Raw genomic sequence first — 20,559 nt, 5'->3', positions numbered from 1 at the left:
GTTAATAGATTTGAATAGACACGGGAACAGAGGACCGTGGCAGGTCCAAGCAGTCGGATTAACGTTACCGCTGTTATAAGGCTAGGTTTTAAGTGAATTTTTCCTGAAGGCTTAATTCTGTCCCTTCGAAAAAATTGGGAAAGTTTGTGTCTGGGTTGTATCACCCTTCTGTGGTAGATTAAGGACTAAAAGCGGGTTGTATCACCCTTCTGTGGTAGATTAAGGACTAAAAGCGGGTTGTATCACCCTTCTGTGGTAGATTAAGGACTAAAAGCGGGTTGTATCACCCTTCTGTGGTAGATTAAGGACTGAGAGTGCACCCGGGTACAAAGATGCATCTTATATTTTTGTAACCGGCGCCGGGTTTATATTTTCTATTTTATCCCCCCCCTGTTTTTCTCAAAAACTGTGTTGTGTGTCTATGTGTTTCTCTGTGTGGCGATCTGTGCTTCTTGCCGCCACGACGCTCTGCGTGTGTCTGCGTGTGTATCTGTGTGGCCGTGTGTGTGCGGGTGCGAGTTCGGGCTGGCTGTGTGTTTAAGCGGAGTGTTAAGTGGTGTGAATAGCGCTGTTTGTGTGAATTCGCATTGATTTTGCTGCGTGGTGTTTTGAAAAGTGAAGTACAGAAAACACGTGGTGTTTTGGTTTTAAATTAAGGGTTGAGTGTAATACTGGTACCAGATAGCGGGAAATGACTGATTGCTGAACAATTTTGACATGTCTCTTTGTGAACGTGCACGATATTTAATACAGGTTCCTGACAACTAGAGTTGAAATTAATTAAATTAAATCTTGAAACATGTTGACAAAACATTGGTAAATTCCTGAAGCTTCACTACAATTTAAAATTAGACTGCAATTTGATAAAATAATAGGGACTGACTGACATTTTGACTGACTATGAAACTGGCCAGATGTGTTGTATGTCCTCGTTTGTGTTGTAATACATGTTGGTGTGAAAGTGTGTGTCTGCAGATAGGATACCACTTGGTATTTTGTCTCATTTAAATACCACGAGAAGGTAAACAGCGCCTCTGTCAGCAGATGCCATAGGCAAGAATTTCTCACTTGGGACACCAAGTTGAAGTAGAAATTACTCTACAGAGTATTTTTTAGTGCTGTCTCGTGGTGTAACAATCTCCAGTTTTTAGAACACCCTATGTGTTAAACTGGACTAAATTATTAAAATTAGGCAATAACAGCAGTTAGTGTGACCTGCAGTGTAAAGATTGGAAGGTTATTGAAAGATAGAATCTGGATAAAATAAAAACATCTGAACAAATTGAAAATAACTTATGGGTTCTATTACAGGATGGAATACATCAATAAAATTACATTGTGATCTCAGGGGATTGTGGAAATGATGTATTGGCAAATTAATAGATAAATACATAAATGATTAGGTAGAGCAATAAAGTAAATTAACTGAAATTTATATAGAATTGAGAACTAACATAGTGGATGAGGATGTTAATGATTCCTTCTCAGGCTGTAACTTCTACCCCCACTAGATTCAACTAATTAACATGTGAAGCCTCTTTGCATACCACTAATTTTAAGCGCGAAGTAACCTCTGCTCACGGCAGCTCAGCAAACAAGAACAAGCAACTGTAAAGCAAAACATTGTCTCTCCCGTCGTTTAAAGTACCTCCTGACAAAATATCAGTATATAAGTTTCAATTTTAGTAGTGGAACGACAAGACGTATCCCAAAAAGGTTTTTAAGTTCAAATTTTAAAGTTAGAAGAAACTAAAACATATCTGATGATTTAAGTGCCAAAGCCTACTAAAGTATTAAAAGAATTGGGAGTTCCTCCTGAAATCCTTATTGGCTCTCTTTCCTGCCATAAAGTCGGCCCCTCCGAGAAGTCAAAAGGGGGTTTTATGGTGGGCTTAAGACTTTGTTTTATGGTCTGACAATAGAGATTGCTCGGACTAGTGTAGCGGCTTTAAAATATTAATTGGGCAATATAAAAGTACAAAGGATTTCATTTTTTAGGTGCATGGAGGTTGGCTGTTTAAATCTTGGGGTTTTCTTTGACATTATAGATTGTGGAAAGTTGTAGAGAGTCACTATCATCACATGACGCCGGATTTTGATGCAGTTTGGTTTCCTGCATTTAGTGAAACCTTTTATAATGATTTTCTGTTTTCTTTTCATATTATTTTATATTGTTTAGGGAATAGTTTAGATTTTTGTTTTTTAAATTTGTTTTCCTTAGCCTGACTTTTTATTTAGCTATTCGAGTCAGTTCTCTGTCTATTTTGTTAAGTATTACAAATTAATTTTTTTCTTTGGAGTTACTAGTTTCCCCTGGACCCGTTCATCAGGGGACAGGGAACTTTGGTCTTTAGTTTAATTTCTTTCGTTTGTAAATTTAGTGATATACTGACCTGTATTTGTTAAGTTTTTGTGTGTTTAATTACCCTTTGCTGTGTGTTAATGGTCTGATCAGCCATTATCTAGGTTTCCCTCGTGTCTTGGTAAGTCCGTTTGTGCCTTGAGTTGTTCTATTACTGCCTGAATTGTGTTTTGTTATGTTGATCTCAGTTTGGGCCCAATTTCTTATTTTTTGGATTTTTCTTTGTTAACTGTGTTTTGAATTTTCTTCAACGTCTCTCTGGCTGGTGTAGGCGAGACCAGCACAGTGTCTTAATTAGTAAACTTCTTGAGACGTTTTTTACTGAATTATTTGTAAGTCATAAGAATACGATGACATAATGAGCTTTAAAACTGTAATGTGAAGTATTTTGGGAACATCGTATTCTTGACGGTTTAACACATGCTTAAATGACATATTCTGTTTGTTTTGCAAACTTTACTTTTTAGAAAAAGGCAGCATTGCATATCGGTGGGGTTCTCAGCTAACATGTTAACCCTGTTTCATCAACATTTTTATTTCAGGTACTGGGAATGATGTTGCATTTAATAGCTAATGCATCATCAACAGGGGGAAAATATGTTATGGGTTTATTTTACTTAATTAGAGATTACTGAAATTTATAGTACTTAAACAAAAACTGTAATTTATAGTACTTAAACAAAACTTTTGAAAAACATGTCTGATCTGTGCTATACATAAAAGTGAAAGGAAAATATGGTCTGGTAATATATGTGCTTATTTTAAATGGATTTGAGTTGTTCTCCGTTGAAAAATGTTCTGACAATGGGCTAAAGTATTTTGAAACCAATAGAAATCTTTATAGTGATAATGAAGCATATTTTGGTTAATTAACTTGGGAAAAAATAATTATAGAAATTAAAAATATTATTGCGCTGGCCATTTTCAGAGCATTAATTTAATGGAGTAAAACGTCTTAATAAATGTTTTGAAGAATCTGTTTTTTGATTAAGTATCACTAATCAGTAGAAGCACTCAGGGGGCCTGAGATGAGGGATTATAATGATTTTTCTAAATTTGATTTTTGTTTTGATTTATATCCATTTAAAACGATTTTGAATAAAACTTTAAATTCGACAGGCAAAAGACCTAGGTAAAAGTGGTATATTTTGAAAATGTCTGGATTTGTTCACTGATACATTGACATTATAATTTCTCCAGGTTTGTCTCTTTTGAATTTTGTTTGAAGAACGTATGTAAAATGTTTTAGACAATAACGACCAGTAAGATCTCGTTGGTTCTATAAAAGTAATTGATACTGGACTGTTTAATTCATATTGATATTCATTTTTTGATGGTGAATGTAAGCTTTACGACTACGATCTTAAGCTTTTGTTATTGTGTTATTTCGTTTGTTTAATCCTATTTTTACAAGATTGGTTTAAGAAAAGATTTGCATTTGTTTAACATTCTGGCAAAACATTACTTTGGACACATGTCTTTTGAAGCAAGTGATTACAAGGTTTTGGCGTTTTCCACCAGTTGGAGGTATGATATGAAATAATTGAAACGTAGGTTGAATGGATCACATCCTACGTCGAATGTGCAGAACGAGACAGGTATGAGATCTGCTCACGGGTTTCTACATACAGACTGGACTGAAGTTCCGAGCTCCAAGTCTGACTCTGGAATTTACGGCAAATGCTGTTGTCTTAAGAGGGGGTGTGCAGCTGCTTGGAGGAGCGGTTTCACATTTTTTCAAAGATAACAGCCACAGAGCCACGAGCGGGGGAGGATTCACTCGGACACGAGTGAATTGAAGATATTTGTGTGGTATACACAAATGAATGATGCTTTTGGAGACTCTTACATCTGCTTTCTCATTTCAGTTTGCTGTTGTTCTGGTGCCTTCTGGATGTGATCTCCTTCAAAGTCTGCGTTATTTGATAAAGAGTAGGAAGTAATTCTCCTGATGGAAAATGACAAAGCACAAAATTGTTTTTCAGTGAACCCATTGTTTGATTATGATGATATTACAGAATGTTGTAATTGTGTTTCTGATGCTAATGAAACTCATGTTGAAACAAAATGTCTGTTTTACAAACCGGTGACGGGTCACGTGACAGGATCTAGTTTCTCAGGAAGAGATTTCACCTTCTTTTTGAAACTCACTGTTATATTGGCATAATAATCCAATTTTCAGTGAGCAACGGCCGCTCGGCTGGAAACCTGAGGTTTCCATCCGAGGAGGATCAGGCTGCAAGAGGATCATCATTAACTTTTTATTGCGTGTTTTCGTTCGTTGCGAACTCTGAAAAAGGACTTTCGTTTTTGCGCGCATATTTTTGAACATTTCCTGACGAAGACTGCGTATTTTGTTTTTCAGAGACTGTCGATGGACAATAAAAAAAAAAAAAACAGAAAAAGACGAGCAACAGATTGTACTTTTGTGTGTTTTTCATTTTGACAGATTGTAATTTTGTGATGTATGTTGTCTTTTAAGTTGCAGAGCTTTTCTTATTAATTTTTTGTATATGTCCCTGTTTTATTTTTTGTTTCATATTTTGGGTTTTTTGTTTGTTCTGTGTTTTGGTTGTGTATTGCGCGGCTTGATAAGATTTTTATTGAGGTCTGTTGTTTTCAGACCTCAACAGGGGGATTGTAAAGGAAAATGATTATTTAAGTGCTAAAATACTTACAACATGTGTAAAGGTATAGCTAACACTTTTATTGGAACAGTTTTCTGTTGAGCATGGGAGAGCTGACAATAGCAGACATTTAAACAAGCAGGGCTTTTTCCTCCCCCGCTGAAGACAGAGTAATAAATTTACATTCCGATAGGGGGCAAGAGACTTCTTGGCGCCTCTCCCCGTGCCAGACAGAGATGAGCACGAAGTGGCCAATACTGAGATAAGAACCAGACCTCTGAGCTGTATAGAGGAGTGTCCGGGGTTTCTTTGGGGCCGAAAACAGGTCTCTGATTGGTTGAACAACGGAACGCCTTCTTTGCATATATTAAAATACGGAAACTCCTCTTTGATATAAGATTACTACACGGAGCACGCGGAGAGAGTTTTTCCATTTTTTCCTCTCCACGTTGGGCGCCGTTGTCTGTCTATGTGTTCTGTGTTCGTTTGTCTTCCCCTGGTGTGTCTTTATTTTATTTTTATGAGTTAATGCATATCTCTGTATCTCTGCAGCTTTGTTGATGAATTAAACTCTGTGATCTGTGACGTCAACACGCTGTGTTAGTTTCGTTTTAGCAGGACGCCGCCACTCGCCAAGGACTCGGGAGAAAAAAGAGGAAAGAGCCAAAACTTTTTGTCCAAAGCTAGCATTAAATGATCTTCTTCCTCAATACTTGATAATAATATACAATGTTCTTTGCCACTGTAACATTTCTGCTGTGTCCCTAAATTACCACAGGGGGGTGTGCAGCTTAAGAAGCCCTCCATTTTCTGAGCTAATTGCTATGTCTCTTGTGTATTTTGGTCCAAAGGCCTCCTGGCGTAGCCTGAAGCAGAGGAAAAGTCCAAATAAAACACTCCCTGATTTGAAATTACTGTATGAATTGATGTTCACAGTCTCTATCCAAACCTTTTCTTTATTTGTGTGAGTGTGCTAACAATGAAAGCTCTCCAGGTGGATAGTTGAAATTTAATAACACAGAATTTCATACTTTGCTCAAAACAGAAAGATGGAAACGAGCTCCCATGACACTCGAAACACTTCCAGATACCAGACAAGCAGCCCACTGATTATTTTTTATTTAGTATCGGCAAAAGGGTTTCATTGTAAGTGGCAGTGAAGGTAATTTCTGAATATCTATAAGAACACTGGGGTTTCGCTGTGGCCGCAGGCAGAGTACAAAAAACAAATAGTCATGTTCCAGCTATAAATAGGGCTCAGAATGGAAGGTAACGATTTTCTTTTGTTTGTTCCACCTGCGCCCACACAAAAGCAGCGTCGGCTAAGGCTACAGACCTCCCAGAGCTCCCAGGTGGGAAAAGTCTGAGAGAACTCAAACCAGCCAAGCAGGGTGACCTGCCAGCCTACCCATGACCCCAAAAACCATGCAGGCTCCAGCAGGCACACCCAGTCTCCAACCCATTTGAGCATAAGCCAAAACTCCTTGTCCCCAGAACGCTATTCTGTCACAATTAAGCCCCGACCACTTCAGTCACCATGGACTCAATGCCACCTCACAGCAGCATGTCGATGTCCGGTCCACTTAGGGAAAGTACCTCCCTTTTATCCCCATCCCTAGATCCTTTAGTAATGATGTTTAGTTAAGGTCTTTACTTCAAACTTATCTTTTCCTCTTTGCATCCCCTCCATGAGGAGAGTACTGAAAGTGTTAGCACTTTGTTTAGAACAGCCCGCAACATATTGTGTGACTAAACCCACAACAATGTTCCTCAGGACCATTTTATCGACTTTGAAAATCATATTTTACTCTCATCTATCCGACATGTACCCGTCTTTCCCTGTCATCTGCCAGCCTCTTTTTGTCAATAATCTACTTCCACATTACATTGTTTGCCTCTCACTCATGTGGCTCTTCCTCTTCCTGCCTCCGCTAAAGGCTCTAGTGTTTTCAGAAAGACCCACAATGAAAAACGCAAGATTGAAGGATGTGGCAACAGTGGGACAGTCCTGTCTGCACTGTGCGGATGCTATATACTTCATCTTTGAGTGGCTCATTGGTGAAAGAAAACCAAACACTTGAAAGAGTTGTAATGGTAGTGACAAAACTTTTGTGTAAGAGTCATATCTTGTCAGGAAGAATGTTTAAGTTGCAGTGCCTTGCAAAATTGTCCATTCTACTGAAGGCTAATACATTTTGTCTTCTTTTTTAATGGGGATGTTGTATGGTACAAAGTCGAACATAGTTGGAAAGGTGAAAGAAAGGAAATCATATCCAGTACATTTTTACTCTACTGCTCCTAATTAGTAATGGCACATTAGTAATTAGAAATTGATACTGAGACTCAAGAGCATCTTTTGCAAAAGTGAAGTGAGGTGTTCCGCAATCCAAGCTCAAATCATTTAAACTTGGGTGACAAATTACACACAATGCCATCTGGGATCTGTTGCTAATGGAGAAATGTGGCAGCTCAAGGCAAGCAGAGCACATTTGCCCCCCAATGCAATTGTATTCGACCCACAAGATGATTTCACATATCTATTATTAATGGCCTACCAGACCAACCAAACTACAAATACCATAGTGCAGTGGTCTCCAACCTTTTTATTACCGCGGACCGGTCAAGACTTAGCAATTTTGCTGCGGCCCGGGGTGGGAGGGAAGAGAAACCGTCAGAAACTGCTTCTGCATTTGGTGTTTCCGCTGAAGCCTTTTTTTTTTTTGCCCCAATTTTCCCTTTATGACAATCCTACAATGTCCTGCAGTGCATGGTGTGTTGAATATGCCCAATCTGTGGGGTTTTCCCTGACTGGGAGCAAGGACGCAGCCTGTTGAATGTGACAGGTAACCAATCAGAAAGCGCGATGACGTAAGAATGGAGGGAATCCCAAACAGTTGACATGGCAACTGAGAGTCCGGTGGACATCAGAGGTGATATGTGGAAATGTTTATTACTACATGTAAAGGTCATTTTTATATACGTTTATGATATGTGGTTATGTTTATTCAGTTAAAACTTAACTACGAAAAAACATAACTCGCCTCCAAATCGTAGTGCAGCAAATAGAGCGGCTCCGTGTTTTATCAAACGCCTTTTCTTTTTTTATCGCTTAAAATGAGTCCACAAACTATCACAACTGCTTCTACATTGTCATGTTCAGAAGGGGCTTCATTTACCTTTATCAAAAGGAAAGGAAGAAGACAAAGACCAGGTAAAAAGATTAATGCGACTGTTTCTCTAGCCCCTCCTCTCAAAAGTGATTAAGGTGCTTTCGCAGAGGAGCTAGAAATTTCTAATTTGGTTAAGAAAAATATCCCTGATGAGAAAATAACCAATCATTTTGAGGTTGGAGAAGTTTCAGTAACTGAGACAGAACATGTGTTGATGAGTTCAGTTACTTAAACATTCATGACAAGAGACACAAAATTTTCTGGGATCAAAAGGTAAAAAGATTAGACAGGTTTCCTGTTTGCAGGTTTCTCTCCGGGCGCTCCGGCTTCCTGCCACAGTCTAAAATCATGACTGCTTGGTTAATTGGCCTCTAAATTCTCCTTAGATGTTAATAAAACATTAATTTTGTGAATAAAATGGTTGGACAGTGGCTCAGTTGGGAGCACTGTTGCCTTGCAGCAACAAAGTACTGGGTTTGAATCCCCTCTCTCATAACCCACTTTCCTGTCTATTACTATTAAATACAGGCCACTAGAGCCTTTATTTCACAATAAAGGCTCAGAAATAATTAAATGTATTTCTGACATTTAATTACAAAATGTCAGAAATACATTTTGTAATTACATTTCATGAATAAAATATCAAAAAGAAATTTGCAGGTTTCTCTCCAGGCGCTCCGGTTTCCTGCTACACTTTAAAATCATGACTGTAAACACATTAAATATATATATATATATATATATAGTTAAAACATGATGGGCCGCCAGGCTTATAATACACTGAGGGAAACCCTGATAAAGTGTCTTAATCTGTAGATCACTGGTCACTTAATAATGATATCTTTTTAAATAAGCTTTCTAAGAGTATATATAATAAGAAAGAAAGCAACAGGCTGCCCATGGGAGGAAAACAGAGCACTGAAGAGCTGAGGGAAAGTTACTGAATGAAATGACAAAACAACTTCACACAGCCTAACAAAATACAGCCATATGAGAAACTCTTTGGCCAAAAGTGACAAAAGGGCAAGGATGATAGAAATGACAGATTACTGACATAAAACAAGAACTTCAGTCCACAAAAAGGGACAATAGCTAATACTAAAAATCTAAGCCTAAAAGTAGAATTGAACATCGAACCACATGATGAGACATAAAGAAACAGCACTTCCAATTTTCTTTAGATGTCATTATTACGTAGGAAGTTCATCTGCATCATTTCATCTCAGTATGGAAGAGGATTAGAACCACTGAAATATTGTTTTTCTCTGATTTCTGACCAATCACTGAATTCTGACTTATTCTCAGAATTCTGAGATTAAAGTGTCTATTCCTTTTTTACCCCCATCCACTCTAATCCTCCTATGTAGTTGTGTGAAGGACTCAAGGTTATCATTAGAGAGCATTAGTCAACAAACAGCATCAAGATTTAGAATGATCTGGTTAAAGTTCGCTGCTAAATACAATTGAGAATCTGTGGCAAGTCACAATAAACAATAAATCAATTAATGATAAATTAAAATGAGTTCAATCATTTTCCTTTGCGTGATTTATCATTTTTCTCTTTCTACTAAAAACTGGATGATAAAAGTTTTCAGTTTGGTGCTTTAGTCTTAACTTGTCCTTTGTTTTTATAATGACAATTTTGTTTACAAAAAGTTCATAATTAATTTTATTTGTTTTTTCTGTTTATTTTGGATATTTAAAATTTCTTCAAGTTCCAGTCTTAAATGTTAATTAAAATTGTAAGTTTATTAGCCTTTGAGAATGTGTCCTTTCATTATTATGCCTTCACCATTATATTGCTTGGAAACTGTCTCTAAGCAACAATGTTATCGTTTACCGCAATACCTTCTGGGACAATTTATCGTCCAGTAAATATTTGTTATTGTGACAGACCTAGTGGCAAAGCCTGAAAATTGAAATTCACAGACACTCTGCACTCAATCAGACTGAGCTTGATCTATTTAGAAGAACTGCAGTGCAAAACCATTAGACGTATACCCTCAACACACAGCAGCTGCAATTACAGAGAAAGACAGTTCTGCAAAGGGTTTGAATGCAAATGCATGTTCACAATGGAAGACGTTCAAGTTTGCGATTGCAGTATGACAAAATGTGGGAAAAAGTTCAAGAGGTACAAAACACTTTAGAGATTATGTACACCGCCTGAGAGAAATCCTGACTTGCTGTTATGAATAAAGGAGAACAGAACATTTAGTCATTTTAACGGGAAACTGAATTGGAAGAAAAAAAAGGGGGCAGGAAGGAATGAATATGTTTTGAGGAGCAAAAGCCATAATGCAAATGGATTATATGTGCAAATACTTGGCAGTGAATCAAACAATATGAAAGAAACAATAAATAGAGTAAAAGGCAGATCACATGGTGTGGTGTGATCTAGGGAGCAGACAGCATCATGTCACTCTAATGGAACAACATATGATAAACAGTCAGCGATCAAGCAGCACCACCACGACTCCGGAGTCCTCTGATTCACGTCCGCAAAGTCAAGGGCCAACTCACGCCGAGTCGCACTTCCTCACATAATATTGGAAACGCACAAAAGGACACAAATGCCTATACAAAGCCAGGGGAAAGTTAGCGAGCGCCTAATGAACACAGCTAAACACTGAGCTGCTAAGGAGCCAGATATTTCCCCCAGGAAGCGACGGGAGCCAAAGCGCAGCTCGAAGGAGAGCGAATATTGAATATTTGCAGCACATCTCTCGGTTTTGCTGGAGGCCAGACTCCAAATTACCGCTAACATCTGGATATGTAAACAGACAACTGGCTGCCGAAGTGCGTGATTTAAATTATGGAAGAACCAAGCGGCTCATTGAAGAGAGCAGCACACGTGTGACTGAAAAAAGAAATAATCAATCTATCCAGCTGGAGGCAATTTTAAAGAAATTGTAAAAGTTAAATGAGATCTGCGCTAGTGATTTTTATTAAACCAGATGTTCTATGAACTTTTTTTGATGGTTATCTCTTATGTATCATAGGTGAATCCTTGAAAATGAATGTTTCTTTTACTGCGTAAAGTGCCTGTTTGGGCCCATATTTGTGTTTTGGAGTGAGTGCATACATACATACGTAACATAATTAACATGACAAATTATGAGTAGACAGAAGCTGTGCTGGAATATTGGTGAGAAAGCTTGGATGTGAACTCACTGTGCATCAGTAAGCAGAACACTGGACCACACGACTTCCCCACAGAACTTTCATTAATCATTTGGAGCAAATTAAAACACTGCGGGATTATTCTAAGGCAAGCAATTAGCCCAAACTTGTGGAGTTTATACAGCTGAGTCTGTTGGAAGCTTATCTGAACAACACATCGCATATTTTAGTTACTGGATGTAGCTAAATCCTTTCAGGATGCAAAAAGGAAGCGAAGACAAATTTTTCAAGGATGAAAACTTTATGAAGTAATATTGATCAGAAGGAAGAAATTAATGCTCTTAAATGTGTTTCTTTATCAATATTTACCATGATGCAAGAGGTTAAAATACCAAAGTTTTCATACTCATTTAAATTTGGCTATCATTAGCATGTTCTAACCACATACTGTCCTGAATTTTATTTTGATTTTATGTGATAGACCTAGACAAAACAGAGCCTGAATTCAGCCTCCAGATCAACATTACAATTCATGCCTATGTTTATAAATGAGTAGACACAGCTTCTGAGTAGAAGTGCCATCCTTTCATTTCCTTGTTTATATTTAGTTACCAAGGCCACAGTCAGTGTGTTTTGTCAATCAGAAAAAATTTATATGCATTTGTCTGATGACATAATGTGGATTCTCTGCTCAGCTTGTTGCTTATTAAACTGAATGAACATGAAATAAATATGTCACTATTATAATTTTAAAAAATAACAGGTAGAAATAGGTTATGACGGAATTTTTTCTGTCAAAATGGTGGACAACAAAAACCTCTAATGCAACCTCTGGTCTACACTGAAGAAAAGCGTTTCACCTCGGCATGCTAAATGCTTAAAGTGGTTCCAATAGCCTGGTTTTGACCAGCAATCTTAAATGGCAGTCAGTGCAAGAATGGTTGGAAAAAACTGTTAATATGTAATTTCTCTGAAACCCTAGCAGAGGTCATAGCACTTATAGATTATTTACCGACAGAACAACTGTGTGAGATTCACAGGCAGTCTGAAGAAATTCACATCACTGTGGACAAGGTGACTTTTCATAAACAATACCAAACATGGCAGCTACAGCAGCTGTGTGACAGTATATTGTTCTTTGTGTGCCAGGTGTGTACCATCTTGTTTTTGGTTGGTAGCTCACTCAACTAGTTAAAAGTAAAAGTAAAAAAAATTAAAAAAAACACTTTGATATCTTTATACAGAAAACTAAAATAAATTGTACTATGGACTTGAAGCACAAAATAACATTCTCTCCTTTAACTGGTCAGATTGATCTGTTCTGTCAGCTTCAGGGGAAAAGATTGTGCTAAAATGTAAACTTACAGTTGTTGATTTTATATGGTTATATGTTTTGTGGCAGCGATTCCACAGCTATCCTCTGAGACATAGGTTCACACTGACATGAGAGCATCATGACGTTACATAATATTTTCTGTCATTGTAAAGCTCTTCATAAGAGGGGAAAAAAAAGAGGTTCATTTTTCAAAGTCATATTTATACCATTGTATTCCTAAAAGTCAAACTAAATATTTAATTGGTCAGTTAACTATTTAGCTATGTTGTAGCTGAGTGTTTAATTAGCTAAATAATAAGCAAATATACAAATGTACTTGCCAATGAGCAGAAATAGACTATCAAAATAAAAGCTAGGTCTTGCAGGCCTCTGGGTAAACTCATGTGGGTCAGGCAGGTAGAGATCTGTACTGTATTTAAAATGGCTCATCCTCTGTTTTGAGCTAAAATGTTCAAAAACTGAAGGAAAAAAAAACAAAGATAAAGAGGCAACTCCTGAACCTTGCGAGCAGGAGTTCCAGAAAAGAGGTTAGAAAGACCCAGGTTTATTTTAGTAGTCCATTTTTTTAAGCTTTTAGCTAAATGTTTAGCTTCAAACTAAATATTTTGCTTGCTTACTAAATTTGTCATTTGTATAAATAGCATGGTGGAAATATGACTATGGAAAATGAAACCCTGTGCTTTTTCTTCTTACAACAAACAACTGAAATTATTTTATTATCTTTGACTGTGTAACTATAGAAACGACACCCTGTATGATGTTGTCTCATGTGGTTCTAAGGGGCCAAATAAAATCCATCACGTCATTATTACAAGTAACAAGGAACTGAGAAGTTTAAACAAATGTAAAAGGCGATACAATTCTTCAAACATCAGAGATTACTTCAGTTAACAAGGTTGAAAATGTTTTAAACACCAGCAATTAGTACATGCTTTCTCACAACAAAGAGCCAACATATATGTTCCAGTTTTGCCTTGTTTCATCAGAAGCAAATATCTCTTTGAAAACGCTGCCCATCGAGAGGCGTTTTAGCCACACACTCAAGCCAATTCTGCAAATTGCCTGTGACAGAAGCAATTTTGGGGTATTTTCTTGCTCACCAACTGCAGTAAGTGTTATGAATTAGATTAAGTGAAGGGATATTGAAAGTCTGATTCCTCCTTTGCTAACTCAGCACCTTTAATTGATAATTCAATTTTTCAGCCCCCCTTACCCTCCTGGGCCTGTCGAAGGGTTTTGATAGCCATTTTTGTGCATTTCAAAAAAAGCTTTTCCGTTTAACAGAGCGCCAACAGCTGCTTACATGACAGCACGGCTCCAAAATCGTTGTCTTTGTGACTGCATTGAGCATATGACGTAGTAATACACCTGCTCTCTTGATAATGTCTCTTTACCTCTTTGAGGCAGCCCATGAAATTGTTGCTAACGGGAGATCCCGGCAGGTCCGCCGTGCTGGGGCTCCCGCCCACGTAGAAGAAGTCGTCGGAGCCCAGCATGGTGTAGTCCTCCTGAGTGTAGCCGGTGGTGGTGAGGATGCCGTCCACGGAGATTGTCACCTGTCGGGGCGTAACACATAGCCAAAGCCAAGCCATTACACTCTGGAATTCGCTCCTGTGTTGTGTACAAAGCACATTTCCTTCCTTGGTCTGCATTTCAACTCAGGTTTATAAACTTTTTTTTTTCTTTTGGTACCTTGAAGCTTTTTCTTGTTTTGGACCAGAGAATGGTTAGATTTTTTTGGGGGGGAGGGGTTAATGGAATTTTTTGTTGCCAAAGGATTCACAGGACAGGTAAAGAAAATATGACACAGGCATATTTTCTTTATCTTTGATGGGGGTAAGAGTATGGATCTTAGGTTTGATTCTGAAACTTCAGGTTGGGAGAGGGTTAGTACAATGTTCAAACCAAGGACAAATTGATCCCACTTGTCTTAGGTTTCGGGATTTATCTCTTACTGCAGACACACACCCATACATACACAGTCCAACACACACCTTCACTCACGCCAATTGTCTCACACACTCCTCTGGACATCTACATCTGTAAATCCACGCACATGCAAAACAAAGGGAGGCTTTTTTTTTTTTTTTTTTAACACCACATCAATGTGCAAACCAAAGGCAAAACTCTTAGAAAAGCAAATTAAGCACACTTTAACTGGAGATGGAACATGGATTTGATGGTGGCATACAGATCTGGAACATGCACACATGGTACAGAGGCTCATGCAAGACCGGAACCCATACACAAGCAAGATCGCAGAGTAGCAGAGTCTGATCTCTGATCAGGTTTAGATCGAGTGTCATGTTTTTTCTTTTCATCTGTTTTTGGCTAGAGATGCACCAATCAATTGGCACAATTAGCCAGGTCAAATACTGACAAATTGTATGTTTCTTTATTGTTTTTGTTAAACGTATCCAAACTAATAACTGCAACCTGTTTTGATTTCTAACCTCATCAACCATCAACATATTTTGTGAATGCTTTTAGTTGGACGTACATAAAAGTTAAGGTGCCTATGCAGTCTTAGGTGGTGGAAAAGTGCAGACTCTAATTTTATCACCGTGAAAGTCTTAATGAGTTTCCAGGCTCTATTTCTTATTCAGTTGCTTAAAACATCAAATTTAATTTCCTACAAAAATGAATACTTATTTTACATAGATTCATATTTGTAATATATATATATATATATATATATATATATATAAAGCTTTCAGTTTTGTTCCAGTTACTAACAGTTTGTGATTTTAAAACAAATAATCACAAAAATAGTTATGTATTTTTTGGCCTGTTGATTATTTTAACTTGGGTTTTAATCTGGAGTCAAGGCTACTGAATTTATCGCAATTCTTTTATAATTTGGGAAAAGTAGAGTATTAATGATCACTGACGCGTGAATTGGGATAATCTTATAATTTTCTATTTTATTTAAAACTACTATATCTCCTGAAAAGAAACAGAGGTTATGCCATACTCTATTTTCAAACGATGAATTGAACAACACTTTATGAGATGTTCAAAAACTTGGGATATATTAGAATTCAATCCTGCTTTAAACATCCCAACAATTGATCATTATGACGATGTTTGTTCACCTAGGATATCCAACAAAGCTTCACAGATCATTCATAAATATTCTGACATTAAAATACATGTGAATTCTGATTGTTAAACACAACTAGTGATTTAAAGATTACATAGTAACCCAGTCCAGATTTCTCTAAGTATTTTAAACTGGTGTACAGAGTTACTTAAAGCTCTTTTCTACACTGATGAATGGAAACCAACTTTAATATTTTGTTATTTCATGATCTGTGAGGAGAAAAAAAAAACATATAAAAAGAAATTTACTCCCCTAATGACAGAAAATTTGAGAATTTAGATTTTGGAAGAAATAATTGAAATGAAGGTTTTTTTAATAACATGAGAAGACTTTTTTAAAACCATTTTCTGTTGGATTTATAGCAACTACATCTATTCTATTTATCCTTTTACATTTCAAAAATGAATAAAAAAATTAAAAATAAAAAAAAAAGCCGGACATATCAGTATCGGCCAGTAAAGGCCTTGATCGGTGCATCTCTAGTATTTCTTTTGTCAGTGTCACCAGACCAGATCCAAGATCAGTGTGCTGGTTCTTTGAAATGTTACGCGTATGGGCCCAGGGGTTATCAAAACACACAGACACCTTTTCACCAGCATGCTACAAAAACCTACAGACAGGGAGGGCAGAGTGAGTGGTACAGTGAGAGGTGGAGGGTGAGTGAATGGATTAGAGTGTTAGTGGTTATTCTGGGTGGTGAGGCTGAGGATCTATGAGTTTGGCAGATGGCAGGTCGATTGATGAGGTGTGGGCATGCCATGCGCCATAGTGAGTTGGAAACAACTGTCAGAGCTCCCGCAATTGAGGTTAAGGGATGCCTTTTTTTTTTCTTTTTTTTTTTTTATGGCGGCGTCTCTTTTAGGGCTCGGTGTCACCAACTTGGAGATTGTGGTAAGCTTCTGTCAGTTCTTGACGACAGTCCTCACAAAAAATGGGGACTTTCTTGTGTGAAAAATTAACATAAAAAGTACATTGCCCTGTTAAAGGCAAAGAAGTAATTTCTTTTTCTTTTCCTTTATTTAACTTGTCGGAAATCTGTAGTAATGTGGAAGAAACAAAGAGAAAAAAAGTAAAAGCCAAAGTGAAAAGAACAGGATGGGGGATTGTGGGGTAAAGAAGGAGGTTGTTGGCAGGTCAGGGAGGAAATTGAGAAGAAGCGAAGAAAGAATTGCCTGGTAATACAAACCCATCTCCTCATTTTTTGATAAGAGTGTCTAGGATGGAACTCAAAGAGAACGAATAAAAGAAGAGAGGGGGGAGGGGACACACGGCAAACCCAAAAAAAAGACAATAAGAATGATATCTACCAGACAATGTAGTTTGTTTACCATAGCGTGTCCAATGCCTGATTGCTTTCCAGAAAAAGGGGAAGAAAGGAAATCAACAGAATAGTGAACAAAAAAGGTTGTTAATAAGGATGGACAGAAAACAAAAAACCAAAAGCAACGATGAAGAATTAGGATGTCAGTTAGTACATTAGTTGGTTAGAAATTGGTTTGTAGTAAAGAAAACAAAAGAAATGGAATTCAACATGGATGAGTTAGTATAGCTGTGAATAAACACTACGTGATTCGTCAGAGATCAGGCAGCGGTAATCCGGTGCCTTTGCGCCATCCAAAGCAAATTTCCTACACCGGAGTCCTGCGAGAACACAAGCTAAATGGACGTCCTGTCAGATATTTGCATGGGATGGCTCGGATTCCAGCAAAAACCTGCAGTGTTTTTCCACCTTTGGTCTAACAAAGTGCTCCTTTGAAAGAGGAAAGGAAATGACAGAGAAAGAAAGAGAGACAGTGAGGAAAAGTGACAAGCTTCAGCTCTTAGCCTATAACCAAGCCTCTGTTGGGAATTTCTGCTACGACTACTTGCTAACTTGTGGGACAAGGCTTACTGTCAGAAAGGGTTAGAAAAGAAGCACTTACTTGTATTTCTGCTCTGACAGCAACACTAAATGCTGTCTTACCTGACAAACTAAAGGTCAACCGGGACAATGGACAAACCCAACATCCTGCTAGAGTTACCTTCACGTGCCGCTAGCTCTGTTAAGTCCGTTGGCATCTTTCTACAGCTGTCACAAGGACTCCGCTGACTCATATTAGCTCCACTGAACCGCAAAATACAAGCTAATTATAAATAATTGGAAAATATAAAACAGTAATTGTAGCAAAGCAGTAATGGATGACTCTAACACTTTCTACTTGGCTTTAAATTAAAATTTAAACGCTACACCTCAACAGAAACCGTTTTCCTAATTAAGGCAAGGAGACAGCAAAGGAACCCAGAAACAGTGTCAGCTTACATAATTACAAAAGTACAAGAGCGTTATTGGACATCGTTGAGCTGCAGAAAACAACAAGCCCTATGCCAATAGAAAGAATTTCTTAACTCATAACGTCAAGTAGAGATTTTATTATTTCACTCACTTGTAAAACAAGCTGCCAAGCAGAAGGTTTAGCACCCAGAAGTTTGTGTTGGATCTAATGTGGTTCACATGAAGACCAGAGATGGGTCTCAAAAGGCTTTTATGTGAAAAGAGCTGTCAAATGATGTGATCAAGCAGTAGTGAGGGGATCTTATAGTAATTTAAAACATTTAGTGCAACAGATCTCTTCTTTGTAGATGCATTACATTTATTTTGTGGGATTACTTACAGCTGAGTGGTCTTGTTGTACAGCTATACATGGAGGGAATTACCTCAGTGGCCCAAATTTTACTGCTAAAATTGGTTTTAAACGTGCAGCCAGAAGTACAATGAAACAGTTCAGTGTCTTTCCCTGCATAAAGACAGACTTTCAACCCTGTTTTTTTGGACTGTCCTGTATTTCACTTCATCCATCTTCTTATTAATGCTAACAAGCTTCTCTGTTCTGCCAAAGAATGGTTTGATTTGCTAGTCTGTACTAGCAGACTAGCTAGTCCTCTACTAGCTAGGACACAGCTAGTAGCGGACTACTAGCGGTGCAGCTTGCTATCAGAAAGCAAGTTGCTGCTATCTGATAGCTGAATCTAATACAAACAGATGTCACAAACTCGATTCTCTATTCTCTATATGAGGACATTTGTAAGTCAGGAATATGGATTACATTGGTCCTTTGCCGCTCTGGATACAACTGCATAAAGGTGCATCCCTGCTCTATCCTCCAATCTTTTGCTGCTCAAACAAGTTTCCTTGTAGGATTACCCCGACAACTCACTGCAGTTTCTTAGTTCTATTGGAGAATATTACTCCTCAATTATGACACTGTTCTTGGCTGTAAAACTCTTTGGCAACTCCATTCTAAAACTACTCCTTTACTCATCATGTTAGCTCAATACGAATCAAAAAAGTACCAATAACTGGTCTGTATGTGGACCAAATAATACCCAAACCCTTACCGATTTTCTTTTATTTTTTTATTAGTGAGTGTAATAATCAAATCTCATACCCCTATAGATTGCTACTTTGCCTATTCACTAAATTACCATATAATAAACAAGGCAATGAATATAGCACAGAAGGAATTTGTGTGAATTTAACAATCAAAAGAAAAATGGAATCTGTTTTCTTAATAATGTTTCCAAACTGTAGAGATGAAATGACAACCAATAAGATAAAAATGAGTTTCTTAAAGCTTTCTCCAAAGCTCTTCAAGGCAGCTTCTCTACGGAACAAAAAAAAAGAAAAGAAAACCTCAAACTCCATCCATCACCGTTACCCCCGATTACCTGTCTCAGGTTGCGTGTCACTTTGATGTCGTGCCAGGAGTTGTCATTGAATTTTCCATTGACTGGCTCTACGATGGCCTCGAAGGCCCCAGAACCGAGGTTGATGACGAGGGAAACCGCCCCGTCTTTCAGGGCCAGATTGACATAGTCGGCGGACTTCCCCGTGTGCAGGAGGAGGCCGTTCCGCTGCCACGTCTTGAAAGACAGCGTGATCTCGTCGCTGCTGCTCTGAATGGGGTTCTGCGACAGGTCGTAGCAGAAGTACTCCGAGCCCCGGAAGGTGGCCACATTTTCCTCTCGTGCTGAAATGACAAGATAGGGAAACCTGAACGTTACTGTTGCGCATTACCAACTGGAACCAACTACATCTTACTGGTTGTAACCACAAATATTTGTCCATTTATCTTAGAGTCTTGAAAGGTCCTGAAATGTATAACATTAGCACCTTAAAAGTCTAGTATAATTAACAACTGTGACGAAGAATTAAATAAAATGCATTGCAAAAGTATTGAAACTCATTTTCACATCATGACATGTTGTAACAACAAACTTGATACATCCTTATTTAATGCGTTTGACTGTCGGTGGGTTATAGTTTGTTTAGGGGTATCAGAAGTAGAAATGTATGCCGCATCTTCTATACTTTAGATGTAAAGCATCTATAATTTGTCTTCTACTTCACAATTCTGCACTGTTTTGTGTTGGTCCATCACACAAAAAATTCCACACAAACTCTGAAATTATTGGTGGTAACAAAGCAAAATGTGAAATAAGTTCAAGGGGTGAAAACATCTTTTTTTTAAATAAAATTAAAAAAAAATCACAGTATAAGGAATGGTGTTATACAAGATGCCTATCAATCTGGTACACACACCAATAAAAACCCACACACATACACTGCTCCGCATAATTAGAGCTGCAATAACCTATCATTCAGTTCAGATCATAAAACCCTATCTGTATGACCAAGGCGTCAGGTTTCACGTACGACCCTTTAGACAGACAGACTACTTATAATGGAACACAATTCCTCGCTAATGGCATGCATAAATCAAACATAGTCCGATTTTACAGTTTTTACATTACCCTGTTGTTACAAGGTCACTTTCTGATCCTGTTTCTTTTCAGATAAG

The 20,559-nt window shown here is 37.8% G+C and overlaps 1 protein-coding gene across 10 annotated transcripts in view; it reads right to left on the bottom strand.

The window, feature by feature from the left end:
- The window catches only part of nrxn3b (neurexin 3b), a 397,106-nt gene that overhangs the window by 284,307 nt on the left and 92,240 nt on the right, over positions 1-20,559 (bottom strand). For 8 of the 10 annotated variants that reach the window (XM_028040047.1, XM_028040049.1, XM_028040046.1 and 5 more), the window contains exons 6-8: positions 19,427-19,728; positions 17,029-17,073; positions 14,013-14,174 (exon numbers count right to left, since the gene is read on the bottom strand). In XM_028040047.1, coding sequence (XP_027895848.1) covers positions 14,013-14,174; positions 17,029-17,073; positions 19,427-19,728 — 509 coding nt within the window. The remainder of the gene's footprint in view (positions 1-14,012; positions 14,175-17,028; positions 17,074-19,426; positions 19,729-20,559) is intronic. The other 2 variants (XM_028040041.1, XM_028040043.1) reach the window with 2 other exon arrangements.

Source organism: Xiphophorus couchianus, chromosome 15 (assembly GCF_001444195.1).
Source record: "Xiphophorus couchianus chromosome 15, X_couchianus-1.0, whole genome shotgun sequence".
In the NCBI taxonomy this organism is placed as follows: Eukaryota; Metazoa; Chordata; class Actinopteri; order Cyprinodontiformes; family Poeciliidae; genus Xiphophorus; species Xiphophorus couchianus.
This window is presented reverse-complemented; position numbering and strand designations above follow the sequence as displayed.